The 23,388-nt window shown below is 37.7% G+C and overlaps 2 protein-coding genes across 3 annotated transcripts in view; both read right to left on the reverse strand.

The window, feature by feature from the left end:
- Positions 1 to 627: 627 nt before the first annotated feature.
- Positions 628 to 10,172, reverse strand: slc25a38b (solute carrier family 25 member 38b). Of its 2 annotated transcripts, XM_028017141.1 has the most exons (8): positions 9,630 to 10,172; positions 9,203 to 9,301; positions 6,048 to 6,172; positions 5,033 to 5,117; positions 4,383 to 4,562; positions 3,691 to 3,859; positions 3,435 to 3,598; positions 628 to 2,428 (listed from the first exon to the last, which is right to left on the reverse strand). In XM_028017141.1, the coding sequence occupies exons 2-8, from the start codon at positions 9,215 to 9,217 to the stop codon at positions 2,306 to 2,308; spliced, it is 861 nt and encodes a 286-aa protein (XP_027872942.1). In that variant the 5' UTR covers positions 9,218 to 9,301; positions 9,630 to 10,172; the 3' UTR covers positions 628 to 2,305. The 2 variants fall into 2 exon arrangements, with proteins under 2 accessions (XP_027872942.1, XP_027872941.1); XM_028017140.1 differs by lacking the exons at positions 9,203 to 9,301; positions 9,630 to 10,172 and adding an exon at positions 7,068 to 9,186.
- A 1,216-nt stretch (positions 10,173 to 11,388) lies between these two features.
- LOC114144378 (myosin-9-like) overlaps positions 11,389 to 23,388 on the reverse strand; it is a 39,375-nt gene continuing 27,375 nt past the window's right edge. Inside the window, exons 29-43 of the mRNA XM_028017131.1 lie at positions 23,215 to 23,359; positions 22,917 to 23,123; positions 21,958 to 22,062; positions 21,394 to 21,546; positions 20,598 to 20,846; positions 19,937 to 20,149; positions 19,647 to 19,859; positions 18,503 to 18,664; positions 18,302 to 18,430; positions 15,770 to 15,858; positions 14,737 to 14,860; positions 14,294 to 14,502; positions 14,106 to 14,214; positions 12,740 to 12,912; positions 11,389 to 12,153 (exon numbers count right to left, since the gene is read on the reverse strand). Of these exons, the coding sequence (XP_027872932.1) occupies positions 12,045 to 12,153; positions 12,740 to 12,912; positions 14,106 to 14,214; positions 14,294 to 14,502; positions 14,737 to 14,860; positions 15,770 to 15,858; positions 18,302 to 18,430; positions 18,503 to 18,664; positions 19,647 to 19,859; positions 19,937 to 20,149; positions 20,598 to 20,846; positions 21,394 to 21,546; positions 21,958 to 22,062; positions 22,917 to 23,123; positions 23,215 to 23,359 (2,389 nt within the window). The 3' untranslated portion in view covers positions 11,389 to 12,044. The remainder of the gene's footprint in view (positions 12,154 to 12,739; positions 12,913 to 14,105; positions 14,215 to 14,293; positions 14,503 to 14,736; positions 14,861 to 15,769; positions 15,859 to 18,301; positions 18,431 to 18,502; positions 18,665 to 19,646; positions 19,860 to 19,936; positions 20,150 to 20,597; positions 20,847 to 21,393; positions 21,547 to 21,957; positions 22,063 to 22,916; positions 23,124 to 23,214; positions 23,360 to 23,388) is intronic.

Below are 23,388 nucleotides of genomic sequence, written 5' to 3' on the forward strand. Positions count from 1 at the left end.
AAACTATAAAACACGATACATAATAAAATCAAGATCACAAACTGACAACAGACTCAACTTCAAGTCTACATAATGAACTGAGGATAAATGAGGCGTAAAAACACAAAGTTCAATCAATAAAGGTTTCAAGATCTATGAATTCATTAACCACTTCATAAAAATGAGAGAAATGCTGACTTATTGACCTATCACGACCAGTTCTTTACTCTTTGCTTTTATTACTTTAATTAGCAAACAAATCACTCGTTTTACACAATTCAATAATTTCAACATTGTGATTAAATAAGCAGATTACTTCACTGCGTGATTTGACTCCTTAAAGCCAATCAGCATTACGTCATCTGCATACAAAGACGGTAATTTGAATTTGTAAGTTGCATCTCTTTTGTGGGGAAATTAAAACGCTGCCAACTTTTTTAAAATTAATTTGTCCCAGTGTGGAAGAATTTTTAAAATAAATTTCAGATCTGCAACTAAATGTTTAGAACAATATCTTTCTAAATAATGTGAGGACTGGATTTGGAACAAACCAGTAAATAGAATCAAGATTTAAAGTTTTTCTAAATGATATCCATGCTGTGTAAATGGCAGTGCAGGAAGTCTAAATTAAAAACAATAAGACTCAGGTCAGCTGACTTCTGAATTTTATTGACAGAAATGTAAAATAACTTTAGGAAGAGTTGAGATTTTGACCAAAAAAAAGAAAAGTGAGGCACAATATATGGAGTGTGAACATGGATGATGAGGAAAATAGGATAGCAATAAAACAGATCCAACTTAAACTTGGCACAGTGAGTTACACATGTTAAACAGCAAACACTCAGGCCGTCATATTTCACCTTAAAAACAGATTTATCTGGGCTCTACAGAGGTCAGTTGGATCCTCTTTCTTTATTTCAATTCCCAACGTTGGAAAGGCTTCTACTAAATCTTCTGTTTTTCATATATTTACATATGAACACAAAAATAAATAAAAGAAACAAGGAAATAAACCCTCTCTAGAAAGATCACAATTTGTGCTTTGTAAATTATTTCTGAGCAGCTGTCATCAGTGTGAAACTAAATAAAATCCACCACTGATATGGACTCTGTGCAAACTTTGTCTGCATAATGCTAAAGCAATGTTTCACTTGAAAAGTTGACATAAAAAGTAATTAAACTGTTTTTTATGTTTTTAAGTGTTTATAAATAATGTTATCAAAATAAAACGTGAATTGCTGAAAGTTTTATTTTAGTTTCCTTTTACTACTGCTGCCACCTGCTGGTCAAGAGAGGAGTTAACACCTTTCAAGCCTTGAAAGTAAAAGAAAAATGGGAGATTTTTTTATACAGATCATTATATCTGCAAATCAATAGTAATTTTGAAATGAATCAAAATTAAAGGCCTGATTTTTTATTTTCTAAATGCTTACATTTTTGTTTCAAAAATATATTTTTTAACAATGTTCTTTTTAACACCTTACAAAGTTCACAAAGACAACAGTTAAATTAAGGAACTTATATTGTGCACACAATTTAATCTGGATCGTTTGTATGACAATCAGCTCAAACATAATCCATAATTTCATAGATGGATGTGACTGGGATGTGTTTAGCCATAAACCAGACCCGCCATCAAGGACGTTACCACGGAAACGAACGACAACTCACATAATACTGCAAAATCCTGCTTTGCTACAACAAAATAAGCCACCTTGAAATACTTTAGATATAAATTTGATTTTTTTTTTTGTCAAAAATGGGCTGTAATTTCTGCTTTCAACCATATGAAGACAAAGGCTTTGATGTGATTATTGAGTTGGCTTAAATTTCCATAGATTAATGCAACTGTAGGAGCGCTTGTGATTGTCTAAAACAAGTAAAATAACCGCAGTATTTAACAAAGTAAGAAACATTGCTCAGTCATATACAGGTTTAATAAATATTTCACTAACCAGAGTGCAGCTCTCTGTAGTAGTAAACGCACATATCAGCTCGCTAAGCACCAAGCGAACCAGTTTATTTATTCTCTTTTTTTTTAGTGGTATTTATCCACTGCTACATCTGAGCAGAAACATTAAGAGGGATAAATTCACTTCACAGCAGAGGGAGAGTCGGTCAAGTGCATCGTCAAAAACAGACATCGTTAACATTTAAACATTTTAACACGACTCTCTCTCTCAACATTTATCCACCTGGTTGCTCTGTTCCTGGCACTGCTGGCTGGTTCCTGCTGTCTCCCTTTTCTTCATCCTTTCCGTTAAAATGTTATTAACCCTTCAAGTTTCATCTCTCGCGTGTTATTGTGCGTTTGCTCAACCGCCCTTCAGGACTTCAGGCCCATGCGAGCCATGAGCTGCTCGTAGACAGTCCAAGCCATGGCGGCCATCAGAGTGCGCCGGAGAGATCTCGGCACTGCGCCGCGGAAAAAACCCGACATGCCCTTCTCCTGAGGAAAAAAGGAAAAGTAAGAGTAATTTTAAAAATCATTTAAAAGAGCCTGATCTATAAGCATTGGAAGGTCAGAACTTAAAAAGATTATAGTCTGTCTGTCTACTGTATTTCAAAGTAGACAAGTAATTTTAAAATCCAAGAAGAGCTTTGGATCTTCTTGGAAAAGAGGAAGCGCTTCCATATAAGGACGATGACATCACCAGCTAAACACAGAGATAGATAAAATGGTTTCCTGAGAGGTGTGACTGCGACACAAAATCTTACCAAGTATTTTTGATCTAATTTCAAGCACAAATATCTTAGTACGCTTGAAATAAGACGAAACTAACTTTCAAGTAACTTTTCAGCAAGATATAGGAGCTTGTTTTAAGTCAATAATTTCTTAAAATGTACTAGTTTTACTGACGTTATTTAACTTTTAACATAGTTCCCATGTTATAAGTGAAATATACTACAGGTTCAAGTTGGATGACGTGGCTGAAAAACATATCATGACATAACTGCTTCATATCAGTCGATATAGATAATTATTCATTAGTTTTTTGTTTTAAATATCTGAAATACTTCCAAACTGGTTGCGGGACGTATCCTGCTTTATCCTCAGTTTTCACTCCGCTCTGTTTTTTATTTTTATTTTTAAGCAGTTATGAAGCACAGTGGTGGAACCTTAAACTGCTGCTGTGGCAGTTACTAAACAGGTTGTTGCTAAGCAACCAGAGTGAGTTGCTAGGTAACCAAAGAAAGAGTGGGTTAGTTGATTCTACTAACTTGCTTAGCTCGCCGTGAGAGGTTGAGCAGTTAAAGGCTTTCCTCTGCCTACATTTCCCAGAATGCTGTGCTGGTCCACATGGGAGATCAGTGAATATTCTATTCTGTCAGACGATCTATTATCTATTGGTATTGATCACGTGTCTCTGGAAATATTGTTATTGATTTATTGTCCAGGCCTATTGCAGGTAATAAAGAGTTAAAGCAGTTTCCTGTTTCAGACAGAAACGCACCGTGTAGATGTAGCGGACAGCGTCTGCTGTCCTCCAGTGGGACGGGCTGACTTGGATGTGAGTCTTCACCACATCCGCAGGCTGCGTGACCACAGAAGCCATGACGCCTGCTACCACTCCACAGCTGAAATTCACCAGCGGCGCGTACGGCGCTGATGTCACTTCTGACGAAGAAGATACCAAATATTAGAATTCAGATGGGTTTTTTTCCCCCTCTTTCTGTAGTTTGTTTATGTTGACTTGCTGCCGGCTTCACCTTGAGGCAGCGCTCGCTTGGCCTGGCTGTAAAACATGACGTAGATGCCGGAGAAAGGAGCGTCTCGCAGCAGCGTGGCGGTCAGCCCCGAGAACAGAGCTCTGACTCCCTCCGTCTCATACATGCTCCTCAGAGCTCCCGGCACGCTCGCATAGTTGTAATATCCGCTCTGTAACAACAACAAATCCAGCATTAAGGCATCTCCATTTTCTGTACTGCTACTTTAGATTTAAGTAAAAATACGGTGCCCTCCTTTACGAGCACCTTTCAAAATAAAAGCACAGTCCCGGTTCATGTTTGAGTTACCAGCAGTAATGAATGTTTAAGACTTTGTGTTTATGCATTTGCAATAGGAAATTATATATTATATGTATATATTATATATTTTTTTTATTTTGAACTGGGTGAAGTTAAAACTAAGCCACTTCAAGAGTTTTGAGTAGAAAAACCCAACTTTATGTTCGCTTTTTATTCTCACATTAATATAAGAAAAATAACCCAGGAGCTTTAAAGATAAAACTAAAAAGGAGATCTTTGCTCGGCTAAAGGAGGAGGCAGTTTTGCAGAACTATAGTCATTATTTTCAGTGGTGACAGCAGAACAAACAGGTATAGAGGAAGCATTTTTACTCATTTAGGACTGGAAAAGACTATCTGAGATCTGCTGGAGGGCATAGATTAACAGCTGTGCACCTCAAAGCGCGTCTTGATGACAGTGAACGGCAGCATGCAGATCCCTGCCACGGTTCTGGCACCGGCTCCGAGCAGAACGGCCTCGCCAGCGTTCGGTGCCCGGTCCTGAAAGAAGTGCTGCTTCAGGGAGTAGAAAGTGCTGAAGTAGATCCCCACTCCGGGAATGCAGCGAACAAATGACTGCAAAGCCAGAAATAACAGCGATTAAAATGAATCACGCGGATAAATGTCATTTATAGCTATAACTTTAGATGCCTCACTGCTCAAACACACCTTAATTTTAAGGAAATTACTGGCTACCAGGCTTCTTGGTGGCCTGGAGAGGAAGTAATTCTATGGGGAAATTTTCTGCCATAATTTGAGAGCACACATTTTCAGTTTGAAAATGTCTTTCTTCTCAAAACTTCTGCTCCCTTTCAAATATTCACTGAGCTTTCTCAAGCCTTTCTCCTCATGCTTAAAACTTGTCTCTGCTCGGATCAAATCTCCGCTTGTAAAACTCTCTGCTCGCTTGCGAATCATTTTCTGCTCACGCTTGGAACAGAAAAGTACCGTTACCTGGCAACCTCTCAGCCAATAGAATGAAAGTGTTGCACTGGGTGCGTTTGTTCCCTTTTAGTGGGTTAAAAATAAGAAAACCAGTTGTGTACCGGTGAAACTCCTTTCCACAGACTGAAGAAATTCTCTGTCCTGATGACCTGAATGAAAACCCGGAACATTCCCACCTTTGGCGTCCTGCAAGAATTTAATTGAAGAATTACTACCAGAGGCATCTTAAAATGGACAAATACACATATCTACATTTAAACACACTACAACTATAAATTTGAAATGTGTTTTTGAAATTTATATAAAGGAAACTGACGGATATTGTATACTTCTGAACATTAGTCTGAACAGAACATGTGAAATGATAATGGCAGTATTTTTGCTGTGAGGGAAAATTCAGAGCAATCCAGGAATAAATTGCCAGGAAGGCAGAAAAAATATTCTGTTCAGACACTTTGTATCTGTGCTTGAGGTGTTTTTAGAGTAACGGGGCAGGTTTTCTAACTCTAGAAGAGCAAAGTGAATAGAAAGATAAGATAAAAAGCTTAAAGCTGTAACTGCATCAAGAGTGATTTGGATATAAATCTGCTTGCCAGATTTTAAACTGTAAATTATGTTAAAAATCAGGAATGTTTTTGCTTCAAAATCACTGTTAGCCACTACTTTGTGCACATAACATGAAGTGAAGTTGAAACATGATGTAAAAGTTCAAGGGGTGAACTCTACATGAAACAATTATGACTGAGGTTTTTTAATGTTTAGCAAACAACCACCACAAAATATTAGCAGGTTGATGCTGCCACTTGTAAAATCATTTAAATTAAAACATACCATTTAAAATCAAATACTCCCAGCACCCGGCTCTGACAATTGCAGTTCCAAAGCCTAACACCATTATGTGTTGCTGGTGTGACTAATTCCTCTATATGGGTCATGAAAACTGACTCAGGCTGCCTCTGATGCCTGAGTTCGTCTTCATCCTTAGAGATTTCAGGTTAAAGACGCGCTTCACCAGAAGGATGCCGATCTGTCTGATGGCATCCAGCTTAAAATGTCATGTTAGTCACACATGAAACGTGTGTGTGTGTGTGTGTGTGTGCGTGTGTGTGCACGCACCCTGGCTTGGCGTTGTTCTGCAGCGTCTGCAGCCGTGTTTTGACCAGATCCAGGGGCTGGAAGAGCAGCGTGGAGCAGGTGCCGCTGAGGGAGCCGCACATGAAGGCTTTCAGAGCGGGGTGAGCCTGAGGAGAAAGACAGAGAGGAAAGGGGCAGAGAGGCGGACATGAAAGGGGACGGAAATGGCGGACAGAAAGCACATTGGGTGGACAAGGACAATGAGATGGGAAGAACGTACAGAAATAGTAATTACAGAAGATGGAGGGAAAAACGGGAGAGTGGAATAAAATATAAAAGATTAGAAAATAAGACACAGTTTATTAAGATTTTAGCTGTTTCTGAAAACAAGCAAAATCACGATTACGTAAGAAATCAGAAAATAATCCTAACAAAGCCATTTCTCAAAAATGTAAGAATAACCACATTTATTTATATTTTACTTTAATCCAAACATGCTGCAGTGACATTTTGTTTGCGTATTTGAAAAAACAAGCCTGTGGCACAAAGGCAGAGGCCAGGTTCACACACAGTGGAGATGATGGAGATGTACAGAGACAGCTTACACACACACACACACACACACACACACACACACACACACACACACACACACACACACACACACACACACACACACACACACACACAGCCATGTTTTCAAGCCTCCTGATGAAACCCTAACCCTTACTGAGATCCTAAATGGTGGGGTCTCCATCAGAGGGTAAATATTCTCACCATGAAACTGAATGAACACATTAAGGTCGCTGCAACATGTGAAACACCGGCTACAGATAAAAACACATGCTGCAGCTGAAGAGTCAAATTGAAGTTGGATTTCATCTGATCATACACAAAAGCTGTAATTTCAGCGCCGTCTGAAGGCAAACTGTAACTGGAAAAGCTCCACACTTGACAGCGACGTAAACAAATCAAACAGTGAGCCGTCTGAAACACGCAAAATGACAAAATCGTTTTTTAAAAAACACAAGTGCCACTTCAAAATGCAAATTGAGCTCCTACCTTCCCCAGAATGCCTGGGGTTCGGTTCTGAGAATCCTGCTTTTCCTGCATTTTGCCCTCTTTCACCTCCCTCTCATCTCCCGGCTATAAATGGGGTAACACCAAATAAACCTGCATCTCTCCTGCAAACCTTTCGTCTCTCGCTTTCCAACGACAAAACGCTCTCCGGCGCTTCTTGTCCTCCCTCCCAACCCCCGTTTCGCAATTGAAGCCTAATCCAGCCAGCGTTTTTCTGAGGGTCTTTATCTTTCAGACACACGCTTACATCTGTACGTAGCTCTGCCCCCGCTAAAAAAAAGCTCTCTGCTAAACTGCATTTTTATCAACGGACATGAGTCATGGGGTGTGAATATAAAATGTGGGTCACAAGAAAAAAAGAACGAATGTATTGGTTGGATTTGCAGCAGTTAATAAGAAGCCCTAATTTAATCCAACCCATGGGTTTCTGTTTAATTTGTACTTTTTTCAAGGTTTTTTGGCTCTAGTGGCTTTTATTCAACAGTAGCCCCCTAATTTCCTCTATTACAGTTACAACAAAAACTATTCACACCCCTTGAGTATTTAAATTTCACGTTATTTTCATCAAACCAACAAATTTGTTTCTGATAGGAAACCTGACAGGCATCTCTGAAGACAATGTAAACAGAGTACCAATAAAGGTAAATCCCTTTATTAAGATTTTAAGACTAAATGGCAAGACAGAAATCATTTATATCTTTCTCAATAACCAAAGGAGAAAGATTTATTGTCAAACAAACCATTCGTATAAGTGCTAACCAGCTTTTTAGATATCACTGATATTTTGATCATTCAAAATCACCCTAATCTTTACACAGATTCACTTCTGATTCAAGACTCCAAAAGTCAATATCACATTCAGTCAGAAAAAACATGAGGGAAAAATTAAAAGGATTTCTTTAAACCCAAATCTGCCAGGGACATAAATAATTTAACTGTATATTTAACACAGGAAAAGCTTATATCCATATCTTTACAGTCTTGCTAGTTCTAATTCATGCAAATTAATGCAACATCTTTATTATGTCAGTAAATAGCATAGACAAGAAGACTTTAACTATGTCTAAGTGTAAGATAGTGAATGTTGTATAGAATCACGATTATCGAGGTTACATAAGGTGTGTTGATCTCTACATTTATTGGGTTTCATCAGTTCATCCTCAATTGTTGTTCGTCATCTTGGTTTTAGTTTGATCTCTTGGGTGCTCATTATACAATATCGTCTTTTTATTCTCAGAACAAGTCTCAAGTTTGTCCTGCATCACAGCAATGTTGTTTATAACATTTATACATAAACAGAATCAGAAAGGAGACATTAGATGACCAGATAATGGCATTAATGTTCCAACATCTGAGCAAGACTGGTTTTATTAGGTTGCTACAAAATAAAAGTGGACCAAATTTACATGCACTGTTAAAAAAAGGAAGAAGATATTTTTATTAATGGCTTTAATACTTTGGATTAAAAAAAGTAATAATTTTTTTATGGGCTTCGTTGTCTATCGGAATAATTTTATGAATATTTGTAATTTATCTGAACTTACAGCAAGTGCTTGGTTACTAACAAGGTAAAGGAAGTTCACTTCAAAATTATTAAAACATATCCAATAAAATATATATAATATTTTTTAAATCATAAAAAGGACAAGGATGAATCTTATCCTATTGAAACAATTTCACATCCTTTCTATTGCATTTATGTTAAATATTTCTGGACTGAAATTTAACATTTAACTGTGTTGTGACATTACAATTAAACTACAATATAAGAACATTTTTTAATAATGAAAAAGTTTTGATCAAAACTCACTCTTATTTTTATATATTAAATTCTACTCATAAAGCGGACTAATAAAACCCATAATATAGCTCCCCTCAAAGTATGAGGTGAAAACAGACATTTTTGAAACTTTTAATAAACAAAAAAACTGCAAAGAGCTATTTTAATATCTTTTTGTTTGTAACCCTCTTTTGTCTTTAAATGTGTTGTTGTAACTAGTTTTCTTTTTCATTATATTTCACTTGCCACACTCTTGAATGTACAGCGGCTATTATTGATAAAGATTTGAAGAAAAAAAGAGAAAAAGGTGGCCATCATGAACATATGTAACACTCACCGCTAACACCTCCATCCCTGAACTGGATGTCGAGCTTGATGAGTCCAGTTTCCCCCTTTACTCTGTTGGGTTTTCGCTGGTTCGGTTCAGCCAAGGTCACTGCGAGATCAAACATAAGTCGAAAACATTTGACAACCCCGGAGTTAGAGCTAGCTGTATGCTAGGCTAGGCTAACCAACTGTCAGACTGAAGGTAGCATGGCGTCAGCATCACCGAAAGACCAGAAGCCTCGCAAATCTAATTTCTACAAACATATTGACCAATTTTTTTTAAAAAAAAAGTCAGTTTTAAAAACATAACTTCACAAGTAATTTGCGTTTGGCAGAGTTACTATCTATATGGTATAGTATCTATATAGTTCCAAGAAGAAGAAGCATGTTGACACATTTGTCAATCGGCTTACTACCAGGAAACCGACTCTTCTTACCTTGTAGTGGCGATGTTAGGGATCCATCGGAATGACCCTTAACTCTTGAACCGCCATCTTTTGATATTTACAGAGGCCAGCTGCAGGCTTTCCTTGGACACGAACTCGCCGGTAACAGAAGTTTACGGCAAGAAGAGTTAGCTCGCTTTAGCTTACCGGCTTTCCGTTCAACCACAAAATGTGGAAATAAACCAATGCACTAATTGTTGCGAGAAGTTGAATTCAGACGTCGTTAAGAGCAGGAGTGAGTAAAAACTGACGCAAGTTGCCGCAGTGCTGCTGAAAAGGCTAGCTTGTAGCTAGCCGTTCTCAGTCCAAAAAGGACAAAGCTGTTACTTATTCCTATAACACCGATAAGTCCTTTACAATAAGGGATTATCGGTCTGGTCTCGAAAACAAAACGTGTGCCAGATCTACAGATGTCTAAAAATGGCACACTTACCCCCGTGTAGAAATACAAACCAGAATGAGAAATATTCTGGTTTGTATTGTATACCATAATAGTATTGAGCCGAGCTGGTGCAATTCCGATACTGGCCTGTAGATGTCGCTGCTCCTCTTAGTCTGGAAACCTGAAGGGTATTTCACCCCAATCACCAGAGATGATTACTCAAGTAAATTTAACTACGGTAGTTAAAAAAATGAGGATACTCTGTCTGGGTAAAAACACTCATTTTTACTTAAGTATCTACTTTTAAAAAAGGTTTGTGGATACCCAATTTGCTTTGCGGACAGCACCGATTGCAGATAAACACATTAAAAAAATTACAATAATTTCACACCTCAAGATCCATACAGCACACTTAAATACCACCACAGTTTGGGCTCATCTCAAATTATTAATGCAGCAGACACTAATGGGGATAACTAAACATTTACACTGTTGCATTTAATCACCATACCTACAAGCAGATGATTAAATGTGACAGTCTAACTTTACTCAAGAATAAACATGTTTTAGTCAAAAATGCACCACACAAACCTACACCTCATCTTAAAGTGAGATCTTTTATTTGTACACAAGGTTTGTCGTTTTCTGTTGAATCCATTGTGACAGTAGGAGGTCAAGTGACTATACAGTAAACAGCCAAAATGGTAATTGGAAGTGGAAAACAGTTTCTAATGCCTGAACTGTTTATCAAATTATGTTATTTGTAATATTTTAGTATTTTACATACCAGAATTTCCACATTTGATGTTTTTGTCCAATTCCATAATTTCTAAATAGAATTTTTTTTTTTTTACTAAATACTCAATTCTTTAGTAATTTCTTGAACAGCTTTTTACTTGAATGAAAATATGTTTAGTGTTCCTGTTGTGTGTAACTTTCTGGGTACCCAGCTATGCCAATTACGGTACAAAATGAACAAGTGATAAATCTGCAATTCTGCATCATTAACAACTTTTCAATGAGGAAGAAAAAACAAAAAGACTTAACTCATATTTAGCCATCAAAGCCAATTTGAGGCTTTTTATTTTAGTGTTTTATTTATCCATCCATCCATTTTCTTACACCTTTGTCCCTAATGGGGTCGGGAGGTGCTGGTAGTGTTTTATTTAATCTCAGTCAATTTAAGAAAAAATATTTGAACAGATACCCAAATCTTGGCCAGAAATCAGATCTCCCTTAAAACAAAAAAAGCAGAAACAAACCCAGTAATTCATGAGAACGTCATTCTAAGTTAAATTTGTAAGAGTCCATACTGAATGCTGCAAATAAAATTTTAAATATAAGACTAATGAACAGAAGAGACAAAGATATGAATGCATTCCTTACTTTATTGCATTAAGGCAGTTCATAAAAACAGATTAGCCTTACAACTACAGAATCAGTAACATGCAAATTAATAACCCATCTGAAAATTTAGTGGCAGGGGATTACACAAAAACACAAAGTTTGAATTAGGAGACAAAAGTACTGGCAGAAAAGCAGGCCGTTATTTTGAAAATAATACAGTGAAGCAATAAAACAACCCATCACCTATAACTAATAACACAGTTGGACATTACAGCATCCAAACAGATGACCGTAGAAAGTGTGTCAATAATTAATTAACTAATGAAAACTTGAACATTTTCCAATCATGTCCGTTTGTTATTGTGTCATTTTTTAATAACAGACTGAGGAGAAACCTACAGTACAGATAGAAATTTGGAGTGAGTATAACCATTACATATCCAGAAAAAAAAAGTTCAAAAAGAAATTTGAGAAATTGTGGTGACATCTTACAAAAACTATGTTTTAACAATACAATATAAACTTTAAGTAGAAAAATAGGCAGGAAAAGTATCTGAAGCATTTCATTAAAAATATACTGCATATTTTTAGAGATATTTTGGCCAGGTGCATGTAAAAAGGTAAATGTAAGGCTAACATTTCATCGCTTTGTTTCCCTTTTGGCCGTCCGGCTCCGCTCAGTCGGCTGCAGGCTCGGTAACTTCGGCTGACGCTTCCACATCGTCGTCTGTGTCGTGAGTGGTGCGAGTCAAACCGACCCGCATGTTGAAGGGCAAATCTCCACGTCTGCAAAGAAAATTAACAGGCTAAATGAGCCGCAGAAACACAGTAGCAGACTAATGTGGCACGATAAATTAAAGCAAGATCAATAATTTTCATTTGCATGATTTATTGTTTCTTGCCAAAAAACTGGATGACAAAAATCTTCAGTCTGGTGCTTTGGTCTCAACTAAGCATTTTTTTTGAAGGACAATGGGTTTACTTAATTTATTTTATTTATGTATTTATTTTGGATATTTAAAATGTCTTCCAGTGTTAAATATTTATTAAAATTTAAAGTTTATTGATCTTTGAGAATGTGTTCTTGCATTATTCTGCCATTACCATAACATTACTTGAAAATGGTCTCAAAACAATATTATTGTTTATCACAATAACTTCTGGGATAATTTATTGTCTAACAAAACTTGTTTTTGTGACAAATCTATGGATGACAAACAATGCAAAGTTTTATAAAATTCTAATTATGAGTGCTGTGATTTGGTCAAATCACAAGTTTATTTTTGTAAAAGCTCCATTCCCAAATATTAAAGTCAGACCTACTCCATCAGAGAGATGCCCTTTGACCCCAATGTCTGAGGAACGGCCGTACCTGAGCTTGCTCTTCAGAGTGCTGACTTCGCGGTTCATGAGGTCAGCCGACTCTGTGGCATCGTCCAGGTCCCTCTGCAGCTTCCTGCGGTAAACGTTGGCCCTCGTCAGCTCCTCCTCCGTTTCCTCGAGCTGCCGCTTCAGTTGACGCATACGGCTGTTCGTCTTCTCCATCTACAGAGAAAGAGATGTTGGTAAAAAATTATGTTTATGTTTTTCTTAAGTGTCACTGTTTAGAAAAGCGCCATAGAATAGTAAAAAAAACAACAACCCAAAACAAACACAAAAAACATTTCTCAGAATGATGACCACACCATGAGTTTCTCCCCTTTCCTGCCCATAGCAGCCAATGACACAGTGGTATTCCTTGCAGCATGACATGGTGCATTGTCATGCATGTAGATGATTTTGCTATGGAAGGTACGGCTCTTCTTTTTTAACCATGAAAGAAAGTGATCAGTCAGAAAGTCCATATACTTTGCTGAGGTCATTTTCACACCTTCAGGGTCTCTGAAGGGGCCGACCAATGATTCTCTCCCCATGATTTCAGCCCACAGCATGACTCCACCACCTCCTTGCTGACGTCACAGCCGTGTTGGGACGTGGTGGCTATCCACCACCAATCCACTACTGCGTCCATCTGGACCATCCAGGGTTGCACAGCAGTCATCAGTGAACAAGTTTGTTTGAAAATTAATCTTCATGCTGGGCATACTGTGACAGTTTCTGCTTGTGAGCTCTGGTTAGGGGCCCAATAGCAGGTTCATGCACCGCAAGCCTCTGGAGGATCCTCCACCTTGAGGTTCCAGAGGCACCAGCAGCTTCAAATAACTGTTTGCTGCTTTGTAAGGGCATTTTAACAGCTGCTCTCTTAATCCGATCAATTTGTCTAACAGAAACCTTCCTCATTATGCCTTTATCTGCACAAACCCATCTTTGTTCTCAATCAGCCACAAATCTCTTCACAGTACAATAACGCTTCAGTTTTTATTATATATCTAATGTTGTCATACGGCACTACACTATCTGATAATTTTTGTCAGCAGAGAGATCCTTTCTCTTTCCCATATTGCTTGAAACCTGTGGCCTGCTTAATAATGTGGAACATCCTTCTTAAGTAGATTTCCTTTAATTGAGTTCACCAGACAAACTAATCAACCCAGCTCTCCGAAATTAATTATAGTGATTCAAAGAGCCCTGACACACAATACCATCTATAAATTTAATAGCACAACAAAAAATGTAATCTTTATGACACTTAAATCCAATTTGTATAATAATTTGGAACACAGTGTATAGATAAAGCTGCAAAAAATTTTAAAATAAATGCATATTTTATTTTGAACAGGAAAACTGACAGAACTTGCCTGGTCTTTGTATTGATCTGTGTTGCGTCGTTCATCATCAACCTGCAACACCACCTCCTTGAGTTTCTTCTCCGTCCTCCTGACCAGCCTGGAGGCCTGCTGACGCTCCCTGAAACACAAGTTATTCACCATGAAGAAGCAAAACGTGTAAAAATAAAAATAATAAAAGATGTTTAACTGCCACTCACTTTGACTCTACATCCAGCTGCTCCTCCAGCTGAGCGATCCTGGCCTCCAGTGAGGTAATGGAGGACTTGTACTTTGACTTGATGGTGACCTCAAGCTCCTGCAACTTCTGTTTCAGCTCCTTGTTCTGGCGGTCAAGCTGGGAGCGAGCGCCCTCTAGCTGCTGGGAGTTGCTGCGCTCCGAAGACAGCTCTGTGGTCAGCTGTTCAGTCTGAGGTCACAGACATCAGGATATTGATTTTTTGGTTATTTTATTTTTTGTTGCTGTTAATTCTATTATCCGGTTATTTATTTTGTATAGCAATACTCCTTTTTGCTTTTTGTTAGTCTGTAATGTACATACAGACACATTGCACATACACCAATGTGTGAAAAAATAAATCAAAAGAAGATTTAAATTTAAAATATAAAACAGTAATAATTTTCCTCCATCTTGTGATCTTACCTGCATCGTCATTCTCTTCACACGATCATTAACCATCTCAGTGTTCAGATGTTCTTCATCCAGTTCCTCCTCCAGCTGAGTGATGCGAGCTTCCAGCCTCCTCTTCTCATCCGTCAGCAGAGAACTGCCAGGAGAAAATTATTTTTAACCATGTGGGCAGAGCACCCCCAAACAGTACTCAAATAAGAGTAGCACCACTTCATCGTATTTTTATGCAAGTAAAAATAATCCTCCAAGAAATTACTCAGGAAAAAAATTTGGTAAAAAGGCTACTGAGTAAATGATTTTTTAAATTATGTCAAATGGATGAAAAAAAAAAAAATAGGTGCAAAGTTTGGTATTTTAAAATAGTACAGTGAAAAATTCAATGAATTACAAAATAATCCAAATGACATTTTAAAATGTAATTAAAGGTACTTTCAGTGGGTAATGTTTACACAATGGAGTATTATAGCCTTGCCAAGAAAAAGAATTACAAGAATAAAGCCAATATTATGAGAATAAAGTCATATTACAACAAACAAGTTTATTCTAACAATATCACGACTTTATTCTTGTAAATTTACATTTCTTAGCATGGCCCTAATACCCAATACGTTGTACGTTTCAACAGGGTAAAGAACTTTTAATGACAAAATATACAGTTTATTGAATTATCAGTTGACCTCCATATGGCACCGAAGGCTCAGTAGATGGAAAAACAAAGCTGGTGTAAAAACAAGAGGTCTCACTCTAACTGTAGGTGTGTCTGGCACATTTTTGGTTAAAACGTGTTCTTTCAGTGATGTTACTCACAGTGCGTCCACGACCCTGAAATTTTTATCAAAAGTAGAAATAATTCATAATAAAATTACTCAACTAAAAGTAAAAAGTATGGTGTCGTAAAACTACTGCTACAATTATATATTTTCCAAAAAGTAAATTTAATTGGTTTTCACAGACCTCTGTTAATGCAGATTAAATCAATTTTCTGTTGTGAATATGTTGCAAAAAAATAAAAGTAATTTAATAAAACCTGTGTCTGTGCTCTTACTTCTTTGTGTTGCTGCTGTTGATCTCATCCTGGAGTTCGTCCCTCTCAGTCTGAAGCTGCTTCTTCAGCCTGTCAGCTGTTGCCAGCTCCTGATGGAAACCAAACACAAAAAGACCTCAGGAGAAAATATTTCATGCTGTACAAGCTGCTGGAGTAAACCAGTACCTGCAGTGTGGTAGTCGATTCTGTCAAAATTAGAGTTTTTTTTAAATATTCCCACCATAACTGCAAAGCTCAAAATGCATCAAAACTTGAGAAACTTTCATTTGGGGGGAAATTTAATGCATAAGAAACTTAAAACAACTTTTTTTTTTTTTGCCAACTGTCCTATTTATGAAATATCTGTTATTGGATCAAATGGGAACAAATTTCTTTGGATTTTTTGTAAAGTGAATGTCTAAGTGAGATAAAATTTACTTTGCCACTAGACTGGACAGGAGCTTGATGAAAACAATGCATGAAATTAGAACGGCTCAGTTTATGAAATCTTTGGTGGCATTGCAATTATCGCAAATTACATTTTTCTGTTCATGCAGCCTTAGCTGATCGTTTAAAGCACATATGTCAGAGTCAAGGCCCGCGGGCCACATCCGGCCCGCGAGAAGGTTTTTTACGGCCCCTGGAATGATCTTGATTTATTATTAGAACCGGCCCGCAGACCGCAGTAAGCCGGCACCCCGTCTGAAAAAAAAATACCTTCCTTATTTGAACTGTAAGTAGTTCTTTAAATGTTCTGTGAGATGATGTACTTACCCATGTATCCATAACAACCGGAACTTTCAATATCCACCAAGTTATTGCCGAAATATACCATCTATTAAAGGAGTGCCCCCCGGATTAATTACACTCTCTGCAGCTGCAGCTGCGAAGTTACAGTATTAACCCGATACTTGCTGGAAAGTGCAACGTCTCCCCTTTCAGAAACCGTTGGAACTTTTCCACTTAGCGCTACGTGTGGCGGAATTACGGTACTGCAAATTTAGATGTGTCGCCGGCGACACGTGTAGAAGGGACAACTGTTTTCTTTGATGAACCTGAACAAAACATCACACAGAAGTCGACTTACTGCTGAACACCTTCACTCAATTCTGAGGATTTCCTCAGAAACATTGAGGAAATCCTCAATGTTTCTGAGGATTTCCGATTTGTTCGGATTTCCGATTTCCGAACATTGATGAACTTGTGGAAAAGATGGGACACCACCAAGTATCACCCTCAACCTCAAACAAGTGAACATTACTGTGCAATCACATATTTAGAGTTTTTACTCAGTTCAAGTTTAAAAGTTAAAGTTTAATATTTGTTTTCACTGCATGTTACTTCTCCTTGATGAAAGTGCTGTTTTTGATTAATAGATTTTTGCACTTTATTTTATTGTATTTCAATCCAATTATATTGTAAAAATATTTCAGTTGTGTCTGTTGAAAATTAAAGATTACTGACAGAGCCATAAGAAAATATTGCTTTATTTATCTGATCATATTGGAATATATTTGTTAGGTTTTCAGTAGGTTCAATTAGGTTCACTAGACTATATGCGTCATTTAAAAAAATTTCAATGAACATTCGATCAGTCCGGCCCTCGGCTTGTAGCTAAATTTTTTATTTGGCCCTCCGTCCATTTGACTTTGACACCCCTGGTTTAAAGCACCATCTATAAACCATTTTGTCAAATAATTTTTAAAAATGCAAACACAAAAATACCAACTGCATCTTCTTATCTTGTCTATTAAGGTTTGATAGTTTAGCTATGTTTAAAGCAATCTGTTTATAAACATTATGCTCAATTACTTATTCCAGAAAAGCATAATACAGATTTATTCTTTTAAAATGAGTAGTTTCTGTAAAACCATCCTATTGTGGAAAAAAAAAAAACTTAGTCAGTCTCTATATATTTAAAGGACATCTTTTACTTTAAAACATGTAGAAAACTTTTAAAATTCCCTTATGGATGATTAAGTAAGGTTTGATTCAAGAGCAGCTAAACATATTAGGAAAGTCATGTTTCATTTTTATGAAAAAATAAAATAAAATAATTAAAATAACATGCAAAGTATTTTTGGTCTTCAAGACATTAATGCTAATTTCTTATCAAACTTGAAATAAGTCAAAAAACTAACTTACAAGTAACTTTAGCCCAATAAATGAACTTGTTTAAAGTAAATATTTCCTTAATATTGATGGAAAAGTACCATAAGTGAAATAATCCGCCAGTGGAAGAAAAAACATTTTCCATATTTTAAACCAAAATGTCTTTGGATTATTAAGGAATTATAAACTTAAATCAAGCTACTATAATTGTTCTGAAAAGTTACTTGAAATAAGACAATTGCACACAAATACTTAATATTTTGTGTTTATCCAGTGCATCAGTTTTGTCCTACTTTGTGTTCATCTTCCATATAAAATTCATCCACCTCCTTGAAGGTTGTGGTTGTAATCTGACTAAAATGTGAAAAAGCTCATGAGGTCTGAATACTTTGTTAAATTGAGTTTAATTTTCAGGTAAGGATTGTCATTTATGACCCGTACCTCCTGGAAGCGCAGGGCGTCGGCCTCCATGGACTTCAGCTTCCTCTCCGTCTCTTTGGCCTCGTTGACGGCCTCGTCTCTGGCCAAACGGAGTTCCTCCAACTCCCTCAGCAGATCTTTCACCTGGGTCTAAATAGAACCATGTCAATCACAGATAGTCAATTTATCCATTTCCAGCTCAGACATTTCTACATCGTCTACCTGGAGCTTCTTCAGCTGCTTCAGAGCGTCATCGCGTCCTTTGTTCGCCTGGTCGATCTGAGCTTCCAGCTCCGCCAGGTCCAGCTCCAGTTTCTTCTTGGCGGAGAGAGCCTGGGAACGCTGCCTGCGTTCGTCCTCCAGCTCCACCTCCATCTCACGCACCTCAAAGAGCAAAACAGGTTTTAATCAAAACGCAACCACAGAGAATAAAGGAATAATTCCACCATTTGTCCCCAGTTTCAGCTCACACGGCAGCAGATTTTTAAATATTTTATCAAAATCTTTCATATGTAGATACGAGATCCAAACTGGGCATAAATTAGGACCTGAAAAATTAAATTCAAGATGGCCGCCATGGTCATCAAGGAAAGTTAATTTTTGCATTAAATTTGCCAATATTTATAACATTACATATAATTAGACACATAAAAAAACATATTTGCTGATAATTTGTTTATTTTTCAAGATGGCCACCATGGTTATAAATTATGATTTCCACTAAAATTTCCAACTAGATGAATGTATTTGGTGGCAAATGATAAACACATACATTTTCTTTATCTTACGTTTTCCTTGTCTGGTGAACATTTTTCAAAATGGCCGTCATGGATATAATTGAGAATATATGTTTGCACTAAAAATGGCAGCAGTTGCCAAAAGTGGATCAGTAACCACTAATTTGTTAACGATTCTTAGCTCTGCTAATGCTAAATTGCTAAACATAAAAATTTGTGGAATCAAGTGCTAAACCACTAAACGAAAAATTTTGCACTAAACATTAAGACGACCGTCTCTCAGTCTACGTCACATCCTTCCAGTTGATGACTGGTGAGAGACTCGCAAACAGAAAAGTTTTCCACTTCTGATTTTGCTATGCATCATTTACTTTAAAGTTGTAAGGATAGGATGACCAAAGTCGAAATTAATGCGAGAAAGTTCATCCAAATCATGAAAATGGGTAACGTTCCACGTCAATGACTGATTTAAAGGGCTCAAAAATGGCAGCCATCTTGAAAAATGACAGTCATCCTGACATTCAAGTGGCTAATGGGAAATATGAAAAAAAGATAGGACTTGAAGGATGAAGTTTTATGCTTGTATCAACATTTTAAAGAAGTTTACAGCTGAAATCTCATGGTTGCACCTGTTTAACAAGTTGTTTCCTCCTCTCCTCTCCCTGCTCGTCTCTGCCCTGAAGGTCTCGGTCAAACTGGGCCTTCATGGCCTGCATGTTGACCTCCAGTCGCAGCTTGGCGTCCTCTGTGAGCTGCAGCTCGTCCTCCAGCTCCTCCAGCTGAAGCTTCATCTCCTCCAGCTGCTGCTCCATGGCGCGTTTCGACTTCTCCAGCTCATGGACCTGCACATTGTTGCCAGTGAGCTCCAACCTCGATGAGAAACGTGGTTGCAGAAGTTCGCGGAGCCAGCTGAACTTACGTTCTTGCCGACATCGTCCTTAGAGGAGACCAGGTTTTCCATCTCTGCTTTCAGCAGCTTGTTTGCGCGGTCCAGCTCGTTCTTCAGGCCCGTCATGGTGTCGAGCTCGCGAGCCAGGTTGAGAGCTCGCGTCTCCTTCTCCCTGGCTTCAGCCTCGGCTTTGTCGCGCTCCTCAGCATACCGAGTGGAGATGGCTTTCTCCTCTGCCAACATCTAAACAGCAAGAAGAATTGGGAGTATGTTTAAATTATTTTTTAAAAATGCACGTCATCCCTTTTTATTCACCCTCCTTTACTCAGACACAAAAAATGAAATCCAGTACAAAAATTTTCAGAAATATCCTCAAAAGTCACCATCTATGTGTGATTTAATCCCAGTACAAATCCAGCTGTTCTGTGGAGTATAAAAGTATGCTTTTTTAAATTAAATTATGGATGTTGTGTAAAATATGGTTTTCCCCATTCTTAAAATGCAACTAAGCTCCAAATCAACTTTTTTTTGCTGTTAAACTGTCTAAATATGTTATTTAGTGTTAGTTACTCTTTAAATGTTTACGTTTCTGCCTTTATCCATTTTCTACCTTTCGTAAAGTTTACTTAAAGAGGTTTTTTCTTCCAGTCAAACATAAATTTTGCTCCTAAAGCCTCACTCGACACATTACCTGGTCAAACTTCTTCTGCTTCTTCTCCAGGTTGGAGACGATCTGCCTCAGATGGTCCTGGTCCACCAGCAGATCGTCCAGCTCCTGCTGCAGACGGGTCTTTGTCTTGTCCAGTTTGTCGTAGGCAGACGTCTTCTCCTCCAGCTGCTGAACGATGTTGTCCATCTCCCTCTGGAGCTTCTTGCGACTTTCCTCAGCTCCCTCCAGCGAAACGGCCTCATGTTCCACCTTCTTCTTCACCTCAGCCAGCTAAAGAATAAGAAAAAATGTTGGTAAGTTTCAGGCCTTTTGTACAGAAGAGGATTAGGGCCACTGAAAAAGAAAAAGACTTAAAATTCTGACTTTTAAGCTCAGAAAATTCAAGTCAGAATTCTGCAACAAAAAAGTCTGAATAATCTCAGAAATTGTCTAGAGTATTTTGTTTCTAAAAAAAAAAAATACTTTTGAGCTCCAAAGGCCAAAAAATGTAAATTTTTTAAGATTAAATTTGACATTTTCTAGAAAAAAAACAGACATTTTCTGAGCTTGAAAAGTCGATTTTTTTTTACCTTTCTACGTTTTTTCTATAAAATATGTAAAATTAATCTCCATTTCTGAACTTTTTGGCAGAAATGTACTTTTCTGCCTACAATATACCACTGCAGAAAGAGGATTAGGGCAACTGAAAAAAATAAAAGCAAAAAATGTAAACATTTTTTTTTGCAGAATTCTGAGTTTTTCTACAATTGGCCTTTTACCCCGTCATATCTTCTGTACTTCTGATCAAGATCATGATGGAGCGGGTCTGTGGACAAACCTGGGTCTGCAGAGAGGCAACCTGCCTCTCCATGTTCTTCTTGCTCTCCTCCTCTTCCTCCAGCATCTCCCGCAGGTTATTCTGCTCGTCCTCCATCTGCTTCAGGCGGGAGGTGAGGGAGAGTTTCTGTCGAGTTTCCTCTTGGAGAAGCCCCTGGAGTTCAGAAAATTAAAGATCACAAGTTCAGAAAACTGAAGATGGGTGAAACCTTTGAGTTTCTTTTACAAGGATTCTACTGATTTTAAATATTCCAGACAAAAGAGATAAATAAAAATGTTCAATTTCAAAACAAGGGTAGAAAAGAAAAATACTAGATAATACCAACAGTACCATCAGCGCCAGGCTAAGGTTTGCCAAGTTTGTCTGCTAAGCAACAAAAGTGTTGCCTTCTTTCAGCCATCTGACAGGAAGTACACAGCAACCCAGTATTTTCTATGGCATCTCCTTAAAAGTATATTTAACTAAAAATAACAGTGATTGAATTTTAAAAACAGCTTAATGATGCTTTAAATGAGAAGTCAGACCTTAGAAACACGTTTTCAGGAACTCAAGCAGTAGCTGTACCTGAGCGTCCTGCAGCTGAGACTCCACTGTAGAAAGGTCTTTGCTGGATTTGATGTTTTTGCCCTCAGCTGCACTCAGAAGCCCGTTGATGCTGTCCAGCTCATGCTGCAAGGAATTAAAAACGTTAAGATCCCTTTTTCTGATTAAAACAAATGTTTGAAGTGCATATTAATTTAATTTTAAGTGTTTTTCAATTGGAGACCAGAGAGTTGGAGGGAACATGAGAAAATAAGGAATCCTATAAATTTTATAATCATGAATTATTTACATTTATGAAAAAAATTAAATGCGTTTTTCAATTATTATTGTAAAGTATAAGTCAAAATAACTTATTGAAGATGTCATGTTGGCGAGTCGAAAGGTGCTAAACTCTTAATTATATATATTATATAGATAAGAAATAACTCTCAGAGACGTGTCCTTTTGCTGCAGGCCACGGCAGGTGGAGATTTATTACACTCTTCCACAGATCATCTTACAGCTTCATCAGTTCAACAACAAAAGTCCCCACAAATCTCTCCGTATTCTTAGGATCAACCAATTACAATTTGTAATTGCGGATAAAAGACAGAAATGGCCTTTATTGTCCCAGAGGGGAAATTTATCAAGTTGCTTTGTTCTGGAATGGAAAACTTTGACAAGAAAAAGAAGGAAAAGTCATTGCCGAAAAACAAAACAAAACAAAAAAACTTGAGATTAAATAAAAACTGATGGAATTAATATGAAAATATTGCATATTCTCTTAGAGGGGATTGTGGTGGAAAATTTTATTTAGTAATATATTGTCCCATTCCTAGAATAATGGTCCAAGAAATTGTTTTTAACCAAAAGTGATTTCTGAAGATAAATAAATAAAAATTCAACGTTCTTTACATATTTTGCAGCATTGTTTGTGCAAGTTTGTGAACCTTTGGTTTAACCTACTTATAGTAAATATCTCGCTCCATCTCAACTCATACCTGCATCTTGGTCATCTTATCGGCGAGCTCCTGCCTCTGTCGCTCACTTTCTCCAAATTTAATCTGCAGCTCCTGGACCTGCGCCTCGGCCTTCTTGCGTCTGTGTTCAGAGTCGCCTTTGCTTTGGGTCAGATTCTTCATCTCGATCTGCAGCTCGTTCCACTCGCTCTCCAGGGCCTGCTTGGCTTTCTCCATCGACATCTTGTTCTGCAGAGAGGAAGAAGCTACTCAGGTTACCGATGTCTGTTTTTGAAATGTTTGGTGGCAGCTTTCCTCCTCGGGCCGCTGTGATTCTTACCTTCTTGGCCTGGTCCAGTTGTTCGTTAAGCTCTTCAAACGCCTGGTTGTGTTTTTGCCTCATGTCGGCCATCTGCTGCTCGTGAGTCTTTGCTTCGTCCTCCAGAGTCTTCTTCAGCTGAGCGACTTCACTCTCACGCTTGGCCCTGAAGAAGGGGTCAAGCTCATTTTCAAT

Source organism: Xiphophorus couchianus, chromosome 5 (assembly GCF_001444195.1).
Source record: "Xiphophorus couchianus chromosome 5, X_couchianus-1.0, whole genome shotgun sequence".
NCBI lineage: Eukaryota > Metazoa > Chordata > Actinopteri > Cyprinodontiformes > Poeciliidae > Xiphophorus > Xiphophorus couchianus.